Source organism: Chiloscyllium punctatum, chromosome 27, assembly GCF_047496795.1.
Source record: "Chiloscyllium punctatum isolate Juve2018m chromosome 27, sChiPun1.3, whole genome shotgun sequence".
Classification (NCBI taxonomy): Eukaryota; Metazoa; Chordata; class Chondrichthyes; order Orectolobiformes; family Hemiscylliidae; genus Chiloscyllium; species Chiloscyllium punctatum.
The window spans coordinates 44,593,696-44,619,427 of record NC_092765.1 but is presented as its reverse complement, the minus strand read 5'-3'; the positions used below and the strand labels follow the sequence as shown (position 1 = coordinate 44,619,427).

At 43.3% G+C, this 25,732-nt stretch overlaps 1 protein-coding gene across 5 annotated transcripts in view; it reads left to right on the top strand.

Annotated features, from left to right (window-relative positions):
• Positions 1 to 694: 694 nt before the first annotated feature.
• sh3d21 (SH3 domain containing 21) overlaps positions 695 to 25,732 on the top strand; it is a 122,956-nt gene continuing 97,918 nt past the window's right edge. For all 5 annotated transcript variants that reach the window (XM_072548578.1, XM_072548577.1, XM_072548576.1 and 2 more), the window contains exons 1-3: positions 695 to 808; positions 4,932 to 5,092; positions 13,847 to 13,907. In XM_072548578.1, the coding sequence (XP_072404679.1) occupies positions 805 to 808; positions 4,932 to 5,092; positions 13,847 to 13,907 (226 nt within the window). In that variant the 5' untranslated portion in view covers positions 695 to 804. The remainder of the gene's footprint in view (positions 809 to 4,931; positions 5,093 to 13,846; positions 13,908 to 25,732) is intronic.

Below are 25,732 nucleotides of genomic sequence, written 5' to 3'. Positions count from 1 at the left end.
TTGGCGTTAGGCCGAAGCCAGCATAAAGATCCACCAAGAGCAGGTCAGCACAACCAAACGATCCTCCAACGTCCAATCACAATCCGGTGGTGGTCTCCCAGCAGCTCCGACGATTCGCAACACGATCCCCGCGGTTTCTCCCACGCCAGCACATGTCCGCTGCATCACACCTACAACCCCCGAGCAGAATTCTTCCTCTGGTCCTCAGGAACTACACATATTCTGAGCCAAACTGATAAGAACAGAAACTACACATTGTTCTTAGCCAAGAGGCTGAGAAGCGATGGAGGGGTGAGGGGGATGGTGTGTGGGTGAAGGTGTATGTTTGAGTGTGTGTGGGGGAGTGGGAGGGGGTGAGGGGTGATTGCGGGTGGGGTGAGTGTGTAGGGGGTTAAGGGGGTGGTAAGTATGTTGATATTTCACAAAGTCCTTCATTGACTGAGAAGCATTTTGGTATAACTGGGAGGTCATCAGAGCAAGGTTTTTTATCTCCCTCACTTTTGACTCAATATTGCTGTTTTTCTACCCCAGCTTTCTAGTTTTGCAAAGCAGCATTCCACCAGGAAATGCTTCTTTTCTTAAGCTTTAAAATAGCTTCCCCAAACCTGTCCCACCTGTTCGTGTGGCTGCCTGCCCTCCCCCAGGCACATTCTGACTCACAGTTACTTGGTAGTTTTAAGTCGACAGACACCTCTGGAGCCCGCCTTAAATGCTTGTCTCGGTTTTGAGTTGTGCATTTTTAAATGTGCTACTTTGAAGTTGTTCCTCAGCTGGTTCAGTGGAAGTGTATCGCAGAGCACAAACATGGGTATGAGATGTTCAGTTTAACTATAGCACAATCTGTTTCGGCTATTCTGTTTTGGTGGAGTTACAGTAAAGCAATTCCTGGCATGAGCTGCTGTAACGTCAACACCATATAGACGTTGAACTACGGTCTGGTTATTCGTACATTATTTTATCCATTTTTTTGTGATAGAAAATTGTAAACTATTCAAACAATATTTAGTGTGTGTGGCTTTACTGGTTATTCACTAGATTCGAAATGCCCTGGTTTACCAGACTTACAGAGGTTAGTGTTTGTGGAGGTTAGGGTGTGCTATTTAAAGTAATGCAAGGATAAGTTACAATCCATGTGGATGGACAATGTGAGTTAACAGGTTTGGAGGGGGAACTGTCCGATGTAAGCTACATCGGTGTAGAGAGAGCATCTAGCCCCAACAGTGACCTATGAGTATCTATTATTAGGAACAAGGGGGGCTGAATGAAAACAAACTGATCAGAGAGTCCTTGTGTATTTGTAAACAGTAAATGATGTCTCATGAGTCTAGTTGATGGTTTTGTTTTGGTGGCGATAGCTAACAGGCCTGGGGCAGTGTCTCTCAATGTTACTTAGGAAGTTCCAGAAAGCTTTCATTTAAGGTTCCATCCTTTTTGAACACCTTGCCTGCTATGATTGTCTAAAGAATGCAGACCTTTTTGATGAGATGCCTATTTAAAATAATGTTCAGCTACATCATTCTTTGAAGTTTGCATCACAGGTGGATAGGGTGGTTAAGATGTTTAGCACACTTCCCTTCATTGCTCAGACCTTTTGAGTATAAGAGTTGGGAAGTCATGTTGAGGTTGTACAAGACATTGGTGAGGCATCTTCTGGAGTAAAGTGTACCGTCCTGGTCACCTTGTTATAGGAAGGATATTATTAAGCTGGAGAGGGTTCAGAAAAGATTTACCAGAATGTTGCCAGAATTGGAGGGTTCAAGATATAAAACAGACTGGAAATACTGGGACCTCTTTCACTGGAGCACAGGAGGCTGAGGGGTGACCTTATTGAGGAATATAAAATCATAAGGGGCATGGGTAAGGTGAATGACAAATGTCTTTTCCCTAAGATTGGGGATTTCTAAAATAGTGATCTTATTTTTAAGGTGAGAGGAGAAAGATTTAAAAAGGGTGTGAGGGGCAATTATTTTGCACAGAGAGTGATCCGTATATTGAATGAACTGCCAGAGGATGCAGGTACAGTTATAACATTTAAAAGACATTTGAACAAGTACGTGACTAGGAAAGTTTGGAGGAATATGATCAGGCATCCGCTAGTGGGACTTTTTAGTTTGGGATTATGGTTGACATGGACTAGTTGGATCGAGGGGTCTGTTTCCGTGCTGTATTACTCTGACTAAACCAGGCATCGAGGAATTTTAATGAACCGATCTACTTTGATAAAGTCTCATCTCAAAAAATTCTAACCATAGTAAAGAGCATCAGGAATAGCGAGTTTTACATTTATTCTCCCTGTATCAATGTTACTTTTGGATGCATTTAAGGAAAAGGCGCGCGACAAATCAGCTATACATTTTTGCACATCTCTGTGAGAACATTAATAGGAATTGGAACTTTAGATGAGGATGTATACTCAGGGGATGACTCACTGACTGATTTTTGAATTCTGTTGGAACAGATTCAATACCTATTTTAATTAGAGTTTGATTTCTGTGATAGAGTAATTTTGTTTCTCTACAGGCATATAAGCCTTTTTTTAACAAGCAAATGATGTAACTGAAATGAAATTGTATTTGGAAGTTTCCTTTTGGATAATAAAGTAAGAAGTGAAAATGAACATCAATTGTTAACAAAAATGAGAGTGTGTGGAATTGGAGGCAACATGTTTCAGGACAGTGACCAAGGCTGCAGAATGGGTAGCTCCTCAAATTGGCAAAATATGGGCAGAGATTGTACTGAGTGTTTCACTATTCTTCTGAATTAACAGCTGAAGGACTAGAGGGTTATCAGACTAAACTTGTTGACAATAATAAGTTAGGGTTGCATGGTATATAATATAGGCAGGAACAAGAAGTTACAAAAACAACTAAGATAGGTTGTTGTTTGACGAAGGGAGTCCAAGATTATGGGTTTAGACGAAAATGTAAAATTCTAAACACAAATAGGTCAGCTGTGATCTTATTGGATGGTGGAGAAGGCTTGAGGGTCAGAATGGTGTAAAAACAATGACTGCAGGCAGCATCCAAGGAGCTTCGAAACATCAATTTCGAAGCTCCTTGGATGCTGCCTGAACAGCTGTGCTCTTCCAGCACCACTAATCCAGAATTGAGGGTCAGAATGGCCTACTCCTGCTCCTCTTTTACAGGTTTACATGAAAGTGAATGGGCAAAATATGAAGTTGCCCATTATGGACCAAGGAGGACGCAGAACCTTTTCTAAATGGTGCAATAATATCAACTGTGGATGGATAACAATCACTGAAAGTTAGTGAGCAGATACAGTAAACAAACTGCTGACTGAAATGTTGGCCTTTATTTCAAGCGGCTGGAATAAAAAGGGGTGATGGGGAATGATGTCTAAGCAATGGAAATTTTGATTAGATCCCACTTAGATTACTTTGATTAGTCCTCACCACTGCACATTGGTAGAGAGAAAGTGGTCTCAGATGAGGTCTTGCATGGCATCACCAGAATATTACATTCACTGAAAGAGTTACATCAGGCATGTGTTTCTTTGCATTTGGAAGATTAAGCAGAGATATCCTTGAGGTGTTTAAGATGATTAAAGGATTTGATAGATGAGATCAAGAGAAATTATTTCCTTTTGTGGAAATGCATATACAGGCACCATGTCATAGAGTCATAGAGCAAGGAAACAGGCCCTTCGTTTCAACTTGTCCATGTTGACCATGTTTTCCAAACTGAACTTTGCCATAACCTTCTAAAGCTTTCCTATCCATGTACCTGTCTGTTACTCTTGGAATCAAAGCTGAGTTGTTGGGAATGGGAATTGGTCGAGGGAGGTTGTCAGGAAGCACAACTTTACTCAAAGGCCTAATGGAAATCTGCAAAATACAATCACCACAAAATCTTTTGAGGCCGTGAGCCCAACTGAAAATGTGAAAAAAGAAGTTGTTAGAATTTTGTTTGGTTAAGATTATGGAATCAAAGCAGGTGGGTGAAGCTAAAATAGAGAGCAACTCTGATCGAACTAAACAAGGGTATGGGCGCGGAGGGTTAATTAGCCTCCTCTTGTTTATATGTTCCTGTGAGGAAACATTCAAAAGGTTGGACAGGGGTTACCATGACTGACCAATATAATTACATGTTATAAAAGAGTCCGAAGTTGGGTGACTGTTGGTCTCTGTGTCAGTCACCCCAATCTTGTTTGTTGGATTTCATTTGGTTTTTGATGCTTCTCTATTATTGTCACATGTACCCAGACACAGTGAAAAGTATTGTTTTATGTGCTTTCCAGACAAATCGTACCTTACATCACATCAAGGTAATAGAGCAGAATGCAGAATTTAATGTTACAGCTACAGAGAAGGTACAGAGAAAGATCAACTCTAATACATGAGAGGTCCATTCATAAGTCTGTTAACAGCAGGGAAGAAATGTTCTTGAATCTGGTGGTACATGTTTTTAATCTTTCATATATTCTCCTCAATGGAGGAAGATAGGAGAGAGTATAATCAGGGTGGGAGGGATCTTTGATTATGTTTGCTGATTTTCCGAGGTAGCTGAAAGTGACGACAGAGTCAATGGATGGAAGGCTGGTTTGTGTGATGGACTGGACTGTGTTCACAACTCAGTAATTTCTTGCAACCTTGGGAAGAGCAGTTACCATAGTAAGGTGTGATGCATCCAGATAATGGTGCTTTAATAAAAATTAGTAAGACTTGGTTGTTGAGACACGTTCCAGGTTTTAATGGGGGGTGTTCAAGATTAGAAAAAATATTGATAAAGTAAACGAGTAGAGATTGTTTCCACTGATGCTGGGGTGGATGACAAGAGCCATGCTGTGCAATTATTGCATTCAGTGTACAAGTTGGTCTGATGACCATTGGGGTTCATGTGCTCAGTCAGTCACCAGCTTTCTGCATTTCTTCTCTTCCTAACTGCTCCTCTTCCTGTTTTTGTCACCCTTAGTGGAATTGATTGCTGTGAGCAGCTTTCAGAGCCAGGAAGGTGATGAGCTGAGCTTCGAGGTTGGGGACATCATCAAGAATTCTAAGTGCACGGAAGAGGATGGCTGGTGGGAAGGAGAGCTGAATGGGAGAAGGGGCCGGTTCCCAAGAATATTCCTCAAGGTAAGTGACTCTCCAAAGAATAAATGGAACAGAGGCTGGAGCTAGAATGTGATGGAGGGAATGGTGAGTGCGTTTGGTGCAGTGGTAGTGTCCTGACCTCTGAGCTAGGAGGCCTAGGTTCAAATCCCACCTTCTTCAGAGATGTGTAATAACGTCCCTGAACAGGTTGGCTAGAAAATTATCTCTGATGTCAGGGAAAAGAAACCAATGTCAAAACTAAAATAAAATTAACCACCGTGGAATGCCAGGCATCTGAATTGAAAACAGAAAGTGCTAGAGAAACCGAGCAGGTCTGGCAGCATCAGGGGATATTGTTTCTAATCCAACGTAACCCTTTCTCAGAAGTCTGGGCCTCCTGCACTGACTGACACTCATCCATTTTCTCTCTGTGCCAGTACACCTTTAAGCTGCAGACTGGTCACGTTTTCAAACTTCCTGTAGCTCTCAACCTTTCCGTCTGGACTAAGTGGCACTAACCATGACTGAAACCCAGAAACCTGAGCTGCTGTAGCTTTCCACACAAGAGAACTATCCTGGCATTCCAACAAGCCACAGGATGCAGATTTCTCCAGACTAATGCTCCCTACAATGTCTTCACTTATTACACCAGAAATAAACTCAAAGCTTATCAAAGACAGCTACTCACCAATCAACAACTTCCCTTGTGGGAAGCTAACGGTTGTGTTTTGATTACATCCCTGTCTCACTCTGCCGTTCCGCTCTGAACTCATTCATAAAAATATAGACAATAGGAGCAGGAGGAGTAATCCAGAATCTGGTTTCCAGCATCTGTAGTCATTGTTTTTACCAGGAGCAGGAGGAGGCCATTCAGCCCTTTGAGTCTGCTTGGCCATTCAATATGACCATGGCTGACTCTACCCTCTTCCTGTTTTCGCCCTAGACCTTTTGATCCCCATATCCTTAGAAACTAAACTTATCACCTTCTTAAAATCACTTAATGTTTAGGTATCAAATGCTTTCGGTGTTTGAGAATTCCGCAGGCTCAACACTCTCTGGGTGAAGCGATCACTCCTCATCTCCATCCTAACCAGCTTACACCACATTGTTAGACTGTGAGCCCCTGGTTCTGGACTCCCCTGGTCATCAGGAACACCCTGCCTGTATCTACCTTGTCTCACCCTGTTAGAATTTTACAGGTTTCTATGAGAACCTCCTTGTTCTGCTAAACCCCAAAGTTGTCCTCTCCCCCTGCCACGAGGAGAGGTCTGAGGCATAGAAATACTACCCTGATTCCCATTCCCAAAGATCCCTCCCACCCTGATTATAGTCCCAACCGATCCAGTCTCTCTGCTTCATGTGTCAGTTCTCCTTCAGATTTGTGCTTCTTACTTCTAGGCTGTCTGAGCATACAATCAGCTTGCTAGCTGTTGTCCTGTGAAGTCAAACAGCCCGAGACCGAACCTTGCTGTTCCGTCTGTGGTGTCCTTACAAGTGATAATTGATCAGCCACAAGATGTCGATAAGACATGAATTTGTGACTCCTCCGTTTTCAGGTACTTTGTGATCATGTGTTCAGGCCTTCAGGTCTGAAACTGGTAAATTCCAAACCCAGACTGTTTGATTTTCAGTTGCGTCGTACTACGTGTGACTGTGTCCCTATCCATAATCCCATATACACACAGACAAGGAGTACAAGCTTAAAGCAAAGTTGTCCTCTCCCCCTGCCACGAGGAGAGGTCTGAGGCATAGAAATACTACGCTGATTCCAACCACTCCAGACCATGAGCTCAATCTGTGTGTCTCAGTATCACAAGGATAGGCCACTGTTACCAAACCTCCACAATTGTCCTGAACACTGCAGGAACCAAAACTAAATCTCTATAGTGAGCAACTTGAGAGAAAAATGATAGAAGCATTATAAAAGATGATGTGTTATTATTTCCTGTCCCACTTTGATTGAGTGTGGAAGCACTATGACAGTTGGAGGGGGAATGAGGTTTGCTGGGGCTGCAGGAAGGTGTTTTTGAGGAGGAAATCTTGTAATCAAATCTCCAGCAATGTATCCAACCAGAATGGCAAACCAAGTGAAATAACCCCAGAGACCGGGATCCTGTCGCTAAGTCACTATGTGGTAAGTTCTTGACACTGATCCAGCTCTCTCAGAGCCAGCTCTCAGAGAGAACAGAACCTGTAAAACGCCTGTTCTTATCTGTCAGCCAGGGCTCCCTGATTGGACCAGGTTAACAGCCCCAATCAGGGAACTCATATTCTATGGGGACCACCTGCCTGACTTCATTCCAGTCGCTACATCCCTTTGGTTTCCCCCATCACCACCAGCTGTTTCAGTTTTGCCAGAACTAGACTAGACCATAAACATATGGATGAAACTGGAATAGTGTAGGATCGATGGACTTCAGATTGATGCCATAGGCGGCACAACATTGAGGGCTGAAAGGCCTGTACGGTGCTGTAATGAACAATGTTCCATGTTCTGCATCCAAAGTCTGATTTTGTCAGCTGTGACTCTGTCTAGAACCTTTAAAACTACTACAGACTCTTCCAGTGGCTGTACCACCAGTGGTGTCTCTGCCAGGGGAAGGTGGTCAATGCATCCACATTTGCTATTTGGCCTCCTGTGCAATGCTCCAACTTGTAATTTTATGCACTGAGTATTAAAACTCACCACTGAATTTGGCCTGGAGCTATGGGCAGCACTGATTTGTCCTTTTTAAATAGACCTAGCAGGGCTTTGTGGTCCATTATTATTACAAATTTACAAAAGAACATAACAACATAAGAACTAGAACCAAGAGTAGGCCATTTAGCCCCTTAAGCCTGCACCACCATGCAATAAGATCCTGGCTGACCTTCTCATAGACTCAGCTCCACTTATCCACCTGCTCACTATAATCCTTAATCCCTTTAATCTTCAGAAAACCATCTATCTCTGCCTTAAAAAAAACCTTCAATGAGGAAGCCTCAACTGTTTCACTGGGCAGGGAATTCCACAGATTCACAACCCTTTGGGTGAAGAAGTTCCCCCTCAACTCAGTCCTAAATCTGCTCCCCCTTATTTTCAGGCTATGCTCCCTAATTCAAAGATTCACCTGCCAGTGGAAACAACCTCCACGCTCCTATCTTACCAATTCCCTTCATAACTTTAATGTTTCTATAAAACTCCCCCCTCATTCTTCTAAATTATAACGAATAGACTCCTAATCTACTCAGTCTCTCCTCATAAACCAAGCCCTCAACTCCTGAATCAACCCAGTGAACCTCCTCTGCACCCCCTCCAGTGCCAGTACATCCTTTCTCAAGTAAGAAGACCAAAACTGCACACAGTATTCCAGATGTTGCCTCACCAACTGCCTGTACAGCTGCAATTTTTAAACTCCATCTCTCTAGCAATAAAGGACAATATTCCATTTGCCTTCTTAATCACTTGCTATGCCTGCAAGCCAATGTTTTGTGATTCATGCACAAGGATACCCAGGTCCCTCTGTATAGCAGCATGCTGCAATTTTGCACCATTTAAATGATAATCCATTTTGCTGTAATTCCCGCCAAAGTGAATGACTCCACATTTACCAACATTGTACTACATCTGCTAGACCCTTACCCACTCATTTAACTTATCGATATCCCTCTGCAGACAAGCAGTGTCCTCTGCACATTTTGTGCTAACACTCATTTTACTGTCATCTTCAAACTTTGAAACACTGCACCTGGTCCCCAATTCTAAATCATCTATATAAATTGGAAACAATTGTGGTCCCAACACTGATCCTTGAGGCACACCACTAGTCACCGATCGCCAGAAAAACACCTATTTGTTCCCACTCTTTGCTTCCTGTTAGTTAATCAATCTTCTACCATGCCTACGCATTACCTGTAACACCATGCACCTTTATCTTATGCAGCAGCCTTTCATGTGGCATCTTGTCAAATGTCTTCTGGAAATCCAGATATACCACATCCACCAGTTTCCCATTGTCCACCGCACTCATAACGTCCTCAAAGAATTCCCGTAAATTAGTTGAACATAACCTGCCCTTCATGAAACCATATTATGTTTGCCTGATGAGACAATTTTTATGCAGATGTCTCATTATTTCTTCCTTGTTGATAGATTCAAACATTTTCCCCTCTATAGGAGTTAAGCGAATGGGCTGATAGTTATTCATCTGTTGTCTTCCTACTGTTTTAAATAGTGATGTCACATTTGCTGTTTTCCAATCCGTTGGAACCACCCAGAATCCAGGAAAGTTTGGTAAATTACCACAAGTGCATTTGCTATTTCCCCTGCCTTTTATTTTAGTCCTCGGCACGCATTCCATCAGGGCCAGGAGACTTGTCTACCTTTAGCTTCATTAGCTTGCCCAACATGGGCACTTTTGTGATAATGATTGTTTCCAGGTCCTCACCTGCCATGACTTCCTTGTCATCGGTCATTGACATGTTATTTCTGTCTTACACTGTGAAGACCAACATAAAATACCTGTTAATGCCTTGGCCACTTCCTCATTTCCTGTAAAGGTATAGGTGGAGCTACCTGCCTCCAAATATGACCGCCAAACTTTCCTTCTCTAGCTGGGTGTATTCATGCTCTGCGTTAGACAAAGTCCTGGGTGCATTTGTAATTGGGCATTCCTGTACATTGGGTCACCTATGAGTTAATACTACCCTGATGCCATAGGGGAGACATCGAATGTCAATAACGTATTTATTCATTAATGGGATGTGGGCATTTCTGGCTATACCAGCATTTATTGTCCTTTGTTAAATGCCCTTAAGAAGATGATGGTGATCTGCCTTCTTGAACTGCCGTGGTCCATTTGGTGTAGGGACAGCGCAGTGAGGGAGGGACTTTCAGAATATTCACCCAGTAACAGTGAAGGAACTGCAACATAAGGGGAGATGATGGCTTAGTGGTACTATCACTGGATTGTTCATTCTAAAACCCAAATAACATTCTAGGGCCCAGGCTTTGAATCCTGCTCATTTGAATTCAATTGAAAGGAAATAAAAATTTAACAAATCCATCGCCAGTTGTCAAGGAAAACCGATCTGGTTCACTAATGCCCTTTAGCAAGGAATCTATCTAACTTTGGTACCTGGTCTGGCCGACATGTAACTCCAAAACCAACAGCCATGTGGTTGAGTCCTCACTGTCCTTCAGGCTATAAATGTTGGCCTAGCCAGTGTCACCCTCATTCTGTGAATGCTTAAAATAAAACTCTGCACTTGTCCTTTAAGGTGGGAATGTCATTGCATTTGGAACATGCCATTGACGGAGCTGTGCACCTTGTAGACGGCTGCTGGTGGGAAAGTTGGTGGATGAGGTGCCAATCAATCAGGCTGCTTTGTCTTGGATGGTGTTGAGCTTCTTGAATGTTGTAAGATCTGCTAGTGGACAATGGGCTTTGAAATAGTTTTTGTCTGAACGTCCTTCAGACCCTGGGTGTGAGGCATCATATTTTGTTGGTGAATGGCCAACTCAAACAAACAATTTTGTCTGAAAAAAATCTGAAAGAACTGCGGATGCTGTGAACAGAAATTGCTGGAAAAGTTCAGCAAATCTGGCAGCATCTGTAGAGAGAAATCAGAGCTAAAGTTTAGGGATCGAGTGACCTTTCCTCAGAGCTCAGTTTCTGTTTTTGGAACTGTTTTACCTTATTTTACTGGAATCAATGCATTGTGAGTGTAATTGAATGATGCAAGAGGTTGGGGAATTTTAAATCTAAGCAAGACATGCGTAAAATAATTCCAGAGGAATCTCGATTATCCAAATATCAATTATTCGAATTTCAGATTTCAAGGTCCTTATAGAAACATTACACCAAAAAGGTGTTTCCAACACTGTTTACAATGATTAGAAATGAAACCGGCTTACTGAAATGCTGCTGAGAACAGTCCTAGACATCGACAGCATCCGCTGCACCCGATGTGGCCTCCTCTATGTTGGGGAGACAGGCCGCTTACTTGCGGAACGTTTCAGAGAACTCTGGGACACCTGGACCGACCAACCCAACCGTCCCATGGCTGAATACTTTAACTCCCCCTCCCACTCCACCAAGGACATGCAGGTCCTTGGCCTCCTCCATCACCAGACCATGGCAACACGACACCTGGAGGAAGAGCGACTCATCATCCGCCTAGGAACCCTCCAACCACAAGGGATGAGCTCAGACTTCTCCAGCTTCCTCATTTCCCCTCCCCCCACCTTTTCTCAGTTCCAACCCTCAGACTCAGCACCACCTTCTTGACCTACAATCTTCTTCCTGACCTCTCCGCCCCATCCCCTCTCCGGCCTATCACCCTCACCTTAACCTCCTTCCACCTATCACATTCCCAATGCCCCTCCCCCAAGTCCCTCCTCCCTACCTTTTATCTTAGCCTGCTGGACACACCTTCCTCATTCCTGAAGAAGGGCTTATGCCCGAAACGTCGATTCTCCTTCTCCTTTGATGCTGCCTGACCTGCTGCGCTTTTCCAGCAACACATTTTTAAGCATCGATAGGAGCCCAGGCATGTCTCCAAGTGACTGACCTTCTGCCCTCACTCTCTCTCTCTCTCTCTCTCTCTCCCCCCACCCCCAACACTTACCATGGAGTTCTACACAGGGGTGTACTCTAAACTTACGCCCCCAGATAATCTCTTCAACACTGTGTTTTGTGTGTGTGTGTGTGTGTGTGTTTGTGTGTGTGTATGTTTGTGTGTGTTTTTTGTGTGTGTTTGTGTGCGTGTATTTGTGTGTGTGTGTTTTTGTGTGTGCGTGTTTGTGTGTGTATTTGTGTGTGTGTTTGTGTGTGCGTGTTTTTGTGTGTGTTTGCATGTGTGTGTGTTTGTGTGTGTTTGTGTGTGTATTTGTGTGTGTGTTTTTGTGTGTGTGTTTTTGTGTGTGTGTGTTTGTGTGTGCGTGTTTTTGTGTGTTTGCGTGTGTGTTTTTGTGTGTGTGTGTTTGTGTGTGCGTGTTTTTGTGCGTGTTTTTGTGTGTGTGTGTTTGTGTGTGTGTTTGTGTGTGTGTGTTTTTGTGTTTGTAATGTGTTATTTTGAGACTCACCCCAACCCCCAAAGGCAGCAGCAGTTTGACAGTTGGTGTCCAGTCTGGATGCCCCAAAGAGGAGTGGGGGGGCAGACAGGGGCTGGGTGGGAGGTAGAAAGTGGGAGGGGGCAGATGGGGGGGGGGGGGGTGGTGGGTTTGGACGGGGTTGGGAGGCAGGAGGCTTCAGGAATGCTGCAGGTCCCTTACACACCACAAATGTGTGTCTGCTCAGAAACAAACCCTGAGACAGAGAGAGGGAGCAAGGCAGGCAGAGCGAGGAGAGAGGAAACTTCACAAAACTCCGAGCCCCAGAGGAGAGGCATTGAATCAATTAATTAAATAATCAATTATCCAAACAAAATAGTACCCCCCCCCATCTCGTTCGGATATTCGAGGTTCCTCTGTAGTTTTTTCTTGTCAATTTAACTTGCAATTTGCTGGATCAGACCTTGGCTTTAATTCCAGTCATGATTCTGCTGATCGCACTGGCTCAGAAAGCCTCTTCAAACTGTGCCCATTTTCCTGGGTGCACTCACATCCACAGTTTAATTATTTTCCCTATTACAGACTATTTCATCAACAAAGAAACTAATGTTCATTCTATTATTAAATGATTCAGTATAACTTTCTGTTTCAGCCATTTGTAATGGGTTGAGGTCAGATTGCACACGGGTAGAGGACTGGACAACATTCTTCAAAAGGCTTCCCATGGCTGATAACCCAATTTCGCAGTTGTCTTAATAAATCTTCACTGGGGGATCTCTCTTAAACTCCACAAGGCATACTTTTTAATGAAAAGAGAAAATAAGAAACAGTTACGTTCCATTATGGTGAATGGTAGTCATCATAAAAACATCCACCCCCACCATCACTGGCCAATAGTGGCCAGTGGTGTGTACCATTTACACAATGCTGTGCAGGAACTCCCTATTCCTTTGTCAACATCAGCCATGATCTCTACCACCAGAATCATAGAACCCCTAAGGTGTGGAAACAGGCTATTTAGCCCAACAGATCCACACCAACCTTCCAAAGAGCATCCCATTAGACCCATCCCCCCCTACTTTATCCCATGGTTAGTCCCCCAAGCCAGCATATCCCTGGGCAATTTTGCATGGCCAATCCGCCTAATCTGGGAGGAAACTGGAGCACTTGGAGGAAACCCATGCAGACCCAGGAAAAATGTACAAACTCCACACAGACGATCACCCGAGGCTGGAATTGAACTTGAGTTTGCTTGATGCTGATACTGTGAGGCAGCAATGCTAACCACTGAGCCACCACGCTCCCCCCCCACCTCCTCTGATTAGGGCAGCAGATTTAAGCAGATGCAGCTTCATGGCTGCTCCCCTATCCCACTCTCCCCAAGTCACAAGCACTAATCTTCCCTGGAAATTCAATGCCATTCTCTCATTGTAACTGGGTCCAGATGCTGGAACACCCTCCCTGCCAGCATTATGGGTGTTCCAACACCCCAAAGACTACAGTTGTTCAAGAAGGCAGCTCACTACCACCTTCTCAAGGGCAGTTAAAGATGGGCAATAAATACTGGTACGCCAGTGATGTCTACACCCCATGGTCAAATGAAGAAAAAATATAAATATCTGTACCCTCTGTTCAATTGCAGACTAATTACTTCCTGGTGGAGATTTCTGTGGTAAAAGTAGTGTTTGGAAACATGAAATTAAAATATTCAGAAGATCAGCAGTGAAGAGAGTTCAGTACAAACCAAAGTTTGTGTTTTACAGGAAGTGGCAACTCAAACCAACGAATCTGCAAACCGTATACAGCCTCGTTCAATGCGCAGAAGTAAGTACAGTTTTTTATTCAGTGTTGATGGCGAATCCAGAAAAGGCACTATTTATGTGTTGGTAAGGCTGAAGAGAAGCAAAGGTGGGACATACAGTTCTTTGAGCTAGCTCGACCATTTACTAAGATTATAGCTAACATCGATCTCAACACAACCACCTGATGAAGGAGCGTCGCTCCGAAAGCTAGTGCTTCCAATTAAACCTGTTGGACTATAACCTGGTGTTGTGTGATTTTTAACTTCCTGCTCTACCCCCACCTGTGAAATGGAACATTCCCCTGCTCCTTCAGGGCCTACCCTGTCCAAGTGAGGCCTGATATTTCGCTGCTCGTTGGATGCTGCCTGAACTGCTGTGCTCTTCCAGCACCACTAATCCAGTATTTGGTTTTCAACATCTGCAGTCATTGTTTTTACCTCACTGATATTTCGCAACTGTGTTCCATTCAACAAAAGCTACTCCATGGCCCAGCCCCTTTAAGATGCCTGGACAAGGAGCGCTCCCAAACAGTGAGGCTGATATGACCCTATTGTATCTCCCAGTGCCTGCTCTGGGCTTACAACATCCCCACAATCACAAGGTGGGGGGAATGAGGCAAATTGTTTGAGCCATCTTCATTCACTCAGCCAGAACAACGTGGGACACAGCTGGCAGCTCATGTTTCAACACCATCCAGAGACTGTACTCATTGTCATATACAGAGACGGCAGTGAATTTCCCTACTCAGTCTCAGGTCACATTGTAGTCCGGTTCTGGTGACCTCACCGAGGTTTGGCAATTATATTGGTACACACTGCTACCAGCACCTACCACCTGCCTTTGGCATGGGACTGGGCAAGTCCTTGCTGCCCATTCAGACTGAAGTTGCCAATCTTATCATCCCCACAGTGGCTAACTCAGTCATTTTAATTTCAATCTATCCAATTTAAGGAGCCTTTAAAAGGCAGACGAGGTCAAGCACACATAAGCAGCACCATCAATGTTCCACATCCTTAATAAATTGTAAGGTACTAGGGCAGCAGTCACAATTCGATGTGTTACTTGGTTTAACAGATTTCTACTCAGTTTAGTCAAGTGTTGACAAGACAAGGGTGAGTCAAGGCAAGGGTAAGACGTCAGATATGAGCTTTCACTGACATTATGCAGCTGATGATAAAAATTAATCTCCAGTGAGGCACAATCTAACCATTACCACTAGACATTTGATGGCATTACCATCATCAAATTTCCCCATTGGCAGCATCTTGAGAGTCACCATTTACTAGAAACTGAACTGGACGAATCATGTGGATGTTTTGGAGAGGGTACAGAAAAGGTTTACCAGGACTTTGCCTGGCATGGGAGATTTTAGCAATGAAGAAAGGTTGGATAGACTGGGTTTGTTTTCACTGGAACATAGGAGGTTGAGGGGTGATCTGACAGAAGTTTATAAGATTACAATGACATGGATAGAGTGGAAAGTATGAGGCTTTTTTTCCAGGGTGGAGGGGTGAATTACTAGGGGACTCAAGATCAAGGTGGAGGGGGCAAGAGGGGAGTTCAAAGGAGATGTGCAAGGCACGTTTTTCATACAAAGGGTGGTGAGAGCCTGGAACGCGCTGCCAGAGGTGGTGATGGGAGCAAACACAATAGCAGCATTCGGGAAGCACCTGAACGAATACATGAATAGGAAGGGAATAGAGGGATACACATGTCGTAAGTGAAGACATTTTTAATATGGTACGGCAAAATGTGTTGGTGCTGGCTTGGAGGGCTGAAGGGCCTGTTTCTGTGCTGCATTTTTCTGTATTCTTTATTCTTATTATAAATAAAGTATCTGTAAGAGCAGGTCAGAGGCGAGGAATTCTATACAGAGCAAGCTGTCTCTTTACTTCCCAAAGCCTGTGCAATATCTACAAGTATTATGATCAGGCAAAGGTGCCCAGTTTAGTCCGATTCAGGACAGGATACACCTCAATCTACTCCGTGGTGAGCAGGAATGATCTGAATCTCCCACTTAAATCAACTTGTCTCTGGGTTAGTCGCAGAAAAGTTAATTTGAAAAGGATCCCTTCCCTCATAAATACTTTTTCCAAGCCCAAATGGATCTATGTTTTAAAAGGAACCAAGTTTAACTAGCCTTCCTTGAGCTAAAAAATAGCAGTAAGTTTATTAGCTAATAAAATGTGAAAAAGATAATAAAACATGACATATATACATATGGGTTAGAAATAAGTTACAAAAAAAAAAAGTAGAAGTAAAAGTAGAGAAATCTGCATATCAGCCTTTGGCTGATCCATGGTGGATAGATTGTAAAATGTTGTGGTCATTAAAGTGGGTAGTTTCAGAGTTGCTGACTTTGGCAGCTGAGTAGTTGTTTGAAGGTTCTTGGTCCTGCCATTAGCTGACAGGAGTTTGTGCAATTTCCTTTGTGCAGTGGCTTTGCTGTTGTGAGCTGTTGATTAATCAGAGAGAAAGAGATTTTAATTCTTTTGATGTGAACATGCAGGTATGTACAGAAGTCCTCCCTTCTAGCATAATGCCCATTTTGTCCTTGAACTCCCTGTTGTGTGCATTTCTGGATGAGTAAAACACAAATGTGTTTTCTGCCCATGTTTACTTTCTTTCAATTCATATCATGTCCACTATCTGGGACATGAAGCCACATGGGCATTTTTTTTTGCAGGGAAGGGGTAATCATTAACCCTGGAGTCACAGGGATTAAAGTTCAGTTTTCTTTTCCAATTACTTTTCTTCCTTTGAAGTGTTACTGTCTGAAGTTCCCTTGACATTCTTCAGGTACAACATTCCTGGTTCCCTTCAGACTGATGGTAATGCTCACTGAATGTTTCAGACGGCCACTGAGTTTCCATTCTCGGTTCTTTTTTGACTTGTGTGTCCTTCTTTAAAAATAGACACATTTTCTAGATAAAGCTTTCGTATAACAGTCAGTAAATTCAGGGTTATGCCCCACTGTCATGACACAAGTCAGGAGTGTATTGAGCAACTCCCTGGAAGAGTCCAGCTCCAGCAACATTCAAGAAGCTTGGCACCATCTAAGACAAAGCAGCTGCTCGATTGGCACCTTATCCACAAACATTTGTTCCCTTCAACCGTGGATGCATAGCGGCAGCATTGTTCACCATCTAAAAAAATGCATGGCAGTAACTCATTGAGACTCATTGACAAGCACCTTCCAAACCCACAACCTCAAAGGTCAGGGGCAGCAGGTATTTCAAAATCTGCAATTTCCCCACCTGCAACTCTTGACATAGAACTATATGGCTGTTCCTACATCATCGCTGGGTCAAAATCCCAGAACTCCTTCCGAAAAGCACTGTGAGTGTACCTATGTCCTAAACAGCTTTAAGAAGGCAGCTCCCCACCACTTTCTCAAATGGTGATGCCCATGCCCCACAAATACATTTGAAAAATTGAAAATCAATAATCTTAATCAGTAAAATCTCCACATCATGAGACACAAGGGAAAAGGTACACTTTCATAACAAATATCAGATCCCTGTGCTGACTTGACATTATAGAAACCTCCAGACAACTCAATGAAAAGCTGTTTCAAAACAAGATCATTCAGTCCAGTGAATGACATGAGTTAAAACTTCATTGAAGCTGGTAAACTGTTTTGAGAAAGAACAGAGTCACAGAGTCATACAGATGTACAGCACGGAAGCAGACCCTACAGTCCAAATCATCCTTGCCAACCAGATATCATAAATTAATCCATTTGCCAGAATTTGGTCCATACCCTCTAAACCCTTCCTATTCATATACCCATCCGATACCTTTTAAATGTTGTAATTGGACCAGCCTCCACCACCTCCTCTGGCAGCTCATTCCGTACACGCACCATCCTCTGAATGAAAATGTTGTCCCTTAGGTCCCTTTTAAAACTTTCCCCTCTCATCTTAAGCCTACACCCTCTAGTTTTGGATTCCCTTACCCTGGGAAAGATACCTTGTCTACTTATCCTATCCAAGCCCCTCATGATTTTATAAACCTCTGAGGCTCCAGGGAAAACAGCCCCAGCCTACTCAGCCTCTCCCCATAGCTCAAACTCTCCAACCCTGGCAACCTCCTTGTAAATCATTTCTGAACCCTTTCAAGTTTCCCAACATCTTTCCTAAAACAGGGAGGCCAGAATTGAACACAGTATTACAAAAGTGGTTGAATCAATGTTCTGTGCAACATGACCTTCCAACCAGATGTAGGTTTCCTCGCTGATCTGGGAGGTTCTTTTTCAGACGTTTCATCGCCATACCAGGTAACATCTAAGTGAGCCTCCGGAGGCTCACTGAAGATGTTACACAGCATGGCGACGAAGCATCTGAAAATGAACCTTCCATCTCAGCGAGCAAACCTGCATCCAGAACCTCAACCTAAGCTACCAATCTTCTCAAAACTTGCTATGATCTTCCGACTCCTATACTCAATCTACTGACCATTAAAGGTGAGCGTACCACAAGTTTTCTTCACTATCCCATCCATCTGAGACCCCACGATACAGCAACATGAGGAAGCCATTCAGCCCCTCAAGCTTGTACTGTTGACCTTTCAATGAGATCATGGCTAATCCATGCCCTAGATCCATCTACCCAAGCATTAACTATTTATACATAATTTAATGAAAAAAACACATTAGTCTTGACATTTAATGACCCCCCCCCCCCCCCACCCCCTCCAACCCACCCAGCCTCCGGGTAAGTGGAAGAGTTCCAGATTTCCACTTTGGTTTATATGAAGAATTATTTCCTGCTCTCTGCACCTGACACCATCTCGATCTGATTTTAAGATTATCCCCCTTAATCTTAGACTCTCCCTCTCTATCCTATGAAATCCTTGAAAGGTCTCAATTATATCCTTCCTTAATCCTCTAAAATCAAGTCCATACAACCTGCTTTTATTTGCCAAATAATTTAACCTTTGTCTTTTTGAATTGAACTTACACTGCACCCTCCAGTCTATTCTTCTCGATATACAATACCCAAAACTGATTACAGTCCTCCAATTGTGGTCTAACCGGATCTCTATAAAGCCGTAACATTACCTCCCACCCCTTTGTATTTTACACCACTTAAAAAAAAGGGTGACAGACCATTGGCCTTTAAAATTATTGTTTGTACCTGTTCTGTAGGTTTTAATGAATATTGTGCACCTAAATCTCTCTGCTCATTCACATTTCCTCACTCTTTTTGACCACAGAAAACTATTCTAACGTAGACCCAAATGGTATGTACTTTTTTTCACACCAAGCTCCAACTATCACAGTTTTTTTCCAACTCATCTAAACTGTCAATTTCCTTTTGTAGTTTTCTGTTTCCCACCTCACACTTTCCTTGACACCTAGCTCAGTATCATCAGCAAACCGAGATCTATGGCTGTCTGTCTCAGTCAGAGTTGAGAACTGTAATACAGAGTTCTGGGCAGACAGCGAGTCATATCCTGCTGAGTTAAATTTGCGCTGTCAAAGTGCTGTGCTCAAGACAATCTAGTTGTGGAATCTATTTATACAATTAATCATCATTTAGCGCTGGAATCATTCCCTTGAGCTGTAATGTCTCTATGCTTGAATTGGGTTAACTGTAAGTTACTGTATGTTCTGATTGTTATTACGATCTTATACAAGTTTGTTCTGATCGTGGTCAGGAATATAATTTGCAACAATTATCCTTTGCAGTGTTTGGAACATTTTGAGTTTGAACTAAAGTCCCAGTTGGCTAGACATCCAGCATACTAGGGCTTAACCTGGGCATCTGATTACAGTTCACTGATACTGACACTGACTCCAGGTCCATAGCAATCTGGTTGGCTCTTAACTGATTTCTGGGCAATCACGGATGAGAAATACAGGCTGACCTAACCAGTGGTTAGGCCCTAACCCACAAAAAGGCATAAAATGTACTCTGAGTGGGGGATTTCAATGTCCACCAACAAGAGAATTTCAGCAGCAGGATTGCTGGTTGAGCTGGTCAGATCCTGAAGGACATAGCTATTAGACTGGATCTGCAGCAAGTGGTGAGGGAACCAACAAGAGGGAAAAGCATACTTGACCTCATCCTCACCAGTCTGCTGGCTGCAGATACATCCGTCCATGACAGTATTGGTAAGATTGACCACTGCACAGTCCTTGTGGAGGTGAAGTTACACATTCACATTGAGAATAATCAAGCTGTGTGGCACTATCACTGTGCTAAATGGGACAGACTTTGAATAGGACGAAAGTGAGGACCAAATGCTGGAGATCAGATTTAAGATTAGAGTGGTGCTGGAAAAGCACAGCAGGGTCAGGCAGCATCAGAGGAGCAGGAAAATCGATGTTTCGGGCAAAAGCCCTTCATCAGGAATGAGCCTTGAAAAAGGGCTTTAGCCCGAAACGTTGATTTTCATGCTCTTTGGATGCTGCCTGACCTGCTCAGCTATAACATGCTCAGTGACACCCAGTTTGGGTTCCACAGGACCACACAGCTCCTGTCATCCTTACAGCTTTAGTTCACACATGGAGAATGAAGAGCTGAATTGATCCCATCATGCCATTTACATTTCCTGCACATTGTCCCTAACCTCCATCCCTAACCAGGTCAATAATTTGACTTCAATTCTATCACTATAATTTTTTTAGACAGACATCTACCGACCTTTCCTTATCTGATCTTCAGCCCCAACCAATGTGATTGACTTGAGGTTGCCCAGTTATTTCAATCCACTGTCATTGGCCATGAGCAAGGCTCACCACTGCCTTTCTGGGGCAACTAGGGATGGACAGTAAATGCCCAACTTTGAATGAATATGATCAAAAGAGAGAAAGATCGGGCACATTAACATCGTAGGAACATCCACATCCGCAATTTTAAAATGAAATGTTACATAAACAAATTCTGTGTGAATCGCATCCATAAACCTAAAGAAGAAGCAGTTTTTCTGTTTCTTCGTGGCTTAGTCAAGGGAGGTACAATAAACCTACAACCTGTAATCTGCCTGATTTTCTTCAAAACAGAGTGAAGACATCTCTCACACCAACCTGAATAGGCAGGCACAATCTTAGATTAGAATTAAATCAGAATATTTAATACTCTAACAAGCCAGCAGACCTTGTACATGCTGTTTGAGGTTGGGTGTGGTGAATTTGCAAGTAAAGCCTGCTCTGTTGACAATTTTCCAATTAACAGACAATGAATGGAAGAATGGTTAAATTAAATCCACACGTAACTGCCTGTTTTGTTTCTCTGAAGTTGTTTAGCGAGAGTTGGGTCATAGTTCGGAAGCGCTAAGAGGTTAAAAGTCTTTCAATTAGTTTGATTCTTTTAAGCTGCTTTCACATTACTACTTATTTTTGTGTTGAAACACCATTTATGTGCCACCTAAAATGGCATTGAGACCCTTCACTGTGATACAATGAGGTACGATGAGGTACAGAAATATTTCCTTTGAGTTGCAGGACTTTGGTGCCTCTTCAGCAGCGCCTGCTGAAAAATCCAGTTTTTCCGGACACTCCGAACTGGTTTTTGGGCCTACGATTAATGGCTCTTTACATATAGGCATTCAGAATCAGAAGGAGGCCATTTAGCCCCTTGGAGCCAAGAGTCATCAATTAGATTCTAGTTGGTCTGAATCATAACTCCATTGACTGGTTTTATTTGCATGTCCCTCTCTAAAAATGACCTATCAAGCTCAAATTTGAAAGTTTCAATTGACCCGTGAGCCTAAACAGCCTATTATGGAGCAGGTTCAGATTTCCACTATCCTCCATTTGGAAAATATTGCCTGCATCCTAAATGGCACAGCAGAATATCATAGTACCATAAGATAGAAGAGCAGAAGCTGGCCATTTGGCCCATCAAGTCTGCTCCACCATTCAGTGAGATCATAGATGGTCTGATAGTCCTCAACTTCACATCCCTGCCTTTGCTCTGTAACCCTTGATTCCTTTCCTGATCAAACATCCATCCATCTGAGCTTGAATACTCTAGAACTGGGCACACTGTCTCTGAATACTAGGTGGGCCATTCAGGACTGAGACAATGAAACATTTCTTCAGTCAAAGGATAGTGAATCTGTGGAATTCTCTGTCACGGAAGGCTGCGGAGGCCAAGTCACGGAATATACTCAAGAAATAGATAGTTTCTATAATTTTAAAGGCATCAAGGAATATGGGGAGAATAACATTAAGATAGAAAATCAGCCATAATTGTGTTGAATCATAGAAACTCGAGAGTGTGGAAGCAGGCCATTCAGCCCATCAAGTCCACACCAAACCTCCAAAGAGCATCCTACTTAGACATCGCCCCCATCCCTGTAACTCTACATTTCCCATGGCTAGCCTGCACATCCCTGAACACTATGGGCAATTTATCTTGGCCAATTCATCTAATCTGCACATCTTTAGACTGTGGGAGGAAACCAGAGCACCCAGAGGAAACTCACGCAGGGAGAGTGTGTAAACTCCACCCAGACAGTTACCTAATCAAACCCAGATCCCTGGTGCTGTGGGGCAGCAGTGCTAACCACTGGGCCACCCTGCCACCCTTGCATAATATAGCAGGTTTGAACAGTCAAGTCTCACTCCTATTTTTGATGTTAATATTCTTAACCACTCAACATCCCCTCTGAGGTAAAGAATTCTAGATTTGCACTCTCATCTCTGTCTTAAAATGGCCAACTTCTTCCTCTGATATTATGTCCTCTGATTCCAGACTCTCTCACAAGGGGAAACAACCTCTTTGCATTTATCCTGTCAAGATCTCTAAGGATCTTATGTATTTCAATAAGATAATTAAGCATTAATTTTAAGGCTATGTCTGGACACCTCACAGGAAAAAACAATTTTGCTCCAACTCGCCTGTTAAATCCCTTAATCATCTTAAACACCTTGAGGCTATCCCTCGATCTTCCAGATTGAAGGGAATACAGCACTAGTCTATTTAATCTGCCTTGATCTAATGGGTCTGTGCTGTGCCTGTCTCATGCCAACATAACCTTTGTGGGCAGCACAGTGACACAGTGGTTAGCACTGCTGCCTCACAGCGCCAGAGACCCGGGTTCAATTTCCGTTTCAGGCGACTGACTGTGTGGAGTTTGCACGTTCTCCCCGTGTCTGCGTGGGTTTCCTTCGGGTGCTCCGGTTTCCTCCCACAGTCCAAAGATGTGCAGGTCAGGTGAATTGGCCATGCTAAATTGCCCATAGTGTTAGGTAAGGGGTAGATGTAGGGGTATGGGTGGGTTGAGCTTCGGTGGGGCGGTGTGCCCTTGTTGGGCCGAAGGGCCTGTTTCCACACTGTAAGTAATCTAATCTAATCTAAAAATCCAATCTAATAACCTTCCTGAGAGGTATCACCCAGAAATGAGCAGTCTTCCTGCTGGGAGCCTGATCAGAGCTTTCTGTAACTGCAATAAAGCTTCCACCCCTTTGAGATAAAAGACCAACACTTCCTCAGCGCAAGGAGAGTTTTCTTTATATCTCACCATGCAAAAAGTCCTTTACGAGAATGGTTGCAGAAATGTAAACCTTCAGCTACGAGAACAGATGGAAGAGGTTAAGACTGTTCTCCTTAGAGAGCAGAAGCTGACAGAAGATTTGATAGAGGTTTTCAAAATCAGGGCTGGATAGAATAGATAGGACAAAGCTGTTGCTGCTCATAAAAGAGAAAATGACGAGAGGGTATAGATTTAAAGTGACGTGCAAATAAAGCGAGGCTGGTATGACATCAAAACTGGTTCATTAGGGTCTGGAATGCACTGTCTGGGAATGTAGTAGGGGCAGGTTCAACTGAGGCATTCTAGAGAGGCATTAGGTGGTTATTTTGATAGTAATGATGGTAAAGGATATTGGGAAAGGGCAGGAGATTGGCACTAAGGAACAGAACTGGTGCAGGGACAATGGGCTGAATGGCCTCCTCTGCACCGTAACAATTTCATGATGAGTTTTTATAACAAGTTCTGCACTTTTGACCCTAAATGAGGTAAGCCACATGGTTATAATAATCAACATTACCATAAATAATCGCTCAGGAAACTGAGCGTCAAGAGTTGCCAAAATCTGCATAGGACATGAAAGAACATTTCAAGCCATCGGGTCTGGCTCCAGGTATTGTGATAAATCAGAAGTGGGCCAATTGGTCTTGAAAGGGTGACCATGGATGTTAGAAGTTGCTCCTCCTATAGTTTCTGTGAATTTCAATGGACATCCGGCTGACAGGTAGCAAGATATGGGAGAAAGTGAGTATTACAGACGCTGGAGATCAGAGCCGAGAGTGCAGTGCTGGAAAAGCACAGCAGGTCAGGCAGCATCCGAGGTGCAGAAGAATTGATATTTCGAACATAAGCTCTTCATCAGGAATGAGGACTGATGATTCTCCTGCTCCTCGGATGCTGCCTGACCAACTGTGCTTTTCCAGCACTAGTTAACAGGATATCTCTACAATCCAGGTCAGCCATTGGCAGAGTTTATAGCATTCTTGTCTCTGAGGTATGGGCCATGAGTTCTAATCTGGTTCCAATGCCTTGAACACAAGTTGCACTGTTGCAGTGATGTGATGTCTTTTGGATAAGTTGAGGCTCTGTCTCTAAAACTGCGGTCTCACCTGCCAGTTGAAGTGACTATATATTATCCCATAGATTATTTGGAAAAGAGAAAGGCAGTTCTTCACTTTCCAACAATTTTTATGATGTGATTATTCACCCAACAATTAACAGCACTCAAATAGGTGACCTGGTTGTTATCACATTGTGTACGAATTGGTGCCACATTTCATAGTCACTCACAATCACATCTTCAGTTTGAAACATTTTGTATTCATTTATGAAATGCAGATGTCACTGGCCAGGGCATCATTTATTGCCTATCTCTAATCACCCTTGAGAAAGAGATGGTAAGTACTAGAATGTTGATGGGGGGGGGGATTTCAGTAATAGTAATGCCATTGAATGTGATAGCAGTGGTTACATTCTTTCTGATTGGAGATGGTCATAGTTTGATATTTATGTGGCACTAATATTACTTGCCACTTTTCAACCCAAGCCTGGATGTTGTCAAGATCTTGTTGCATCTGAACACGGACTGCTTCGGTATCTGAGGAGTCGCAAATGGTGCTGAACATTATGCAATCATTGGCGAACATCTTCACCTCCAACCTTCCATTGGAGGGAAGGTCACTGACAAAGCAGCCGAAGATGGTTGGGCTTCGGACACTAGGCCGAGGAACTCCTGTAGAGATATCCTGGAACGGAGGTGACTGACCTCCAACAACCACAACTATTGTCTTTTAGAGTCATAGAGATTTAAGCCAAAAGAAAGCCTTGCAACCTATTGCGTCCGTGCTGGACAGAAACAACTACCTATCTATTCTAATCCCATTTTCAGCACTTGGCCCATAGCCTTGTATGCCTTGGCATCATAAGTGCACATTTAAATGCTTCTTGGTATGACTCCAACCAAGGGAGAGTCATCCTCCTGATTTCCATTGACTCCAGTTTTGCTGGAGCTCCTTGATGCCACAGTCAATTGAATATAGCCTTGATGTCAGGAGCAGTCACCCTCACCTCGCCTCTGGAACTCAGTCTTTCATCCATATTTGCACCAAGTCTGTGATGAGGTCAGGAGCTGAGTGACCCTGGTTGAGCTGAAACTGACGGGTTGTTAGAGATGAAGTGCTGTTTGATAACACTGTCAATGAGTCCAACTACCACATATTGATGCTGTGCATGGCAATGCAATAATTAAAGAGACTTCTTCTCCAGATGTCCTCATTGAGCTAATTGCTTTAGATATAAAGCAGCCATTCTGGTGAATTACCAAAGACAAACTCGTGAAGTCAATCCAGAGCAAATAGAATACTG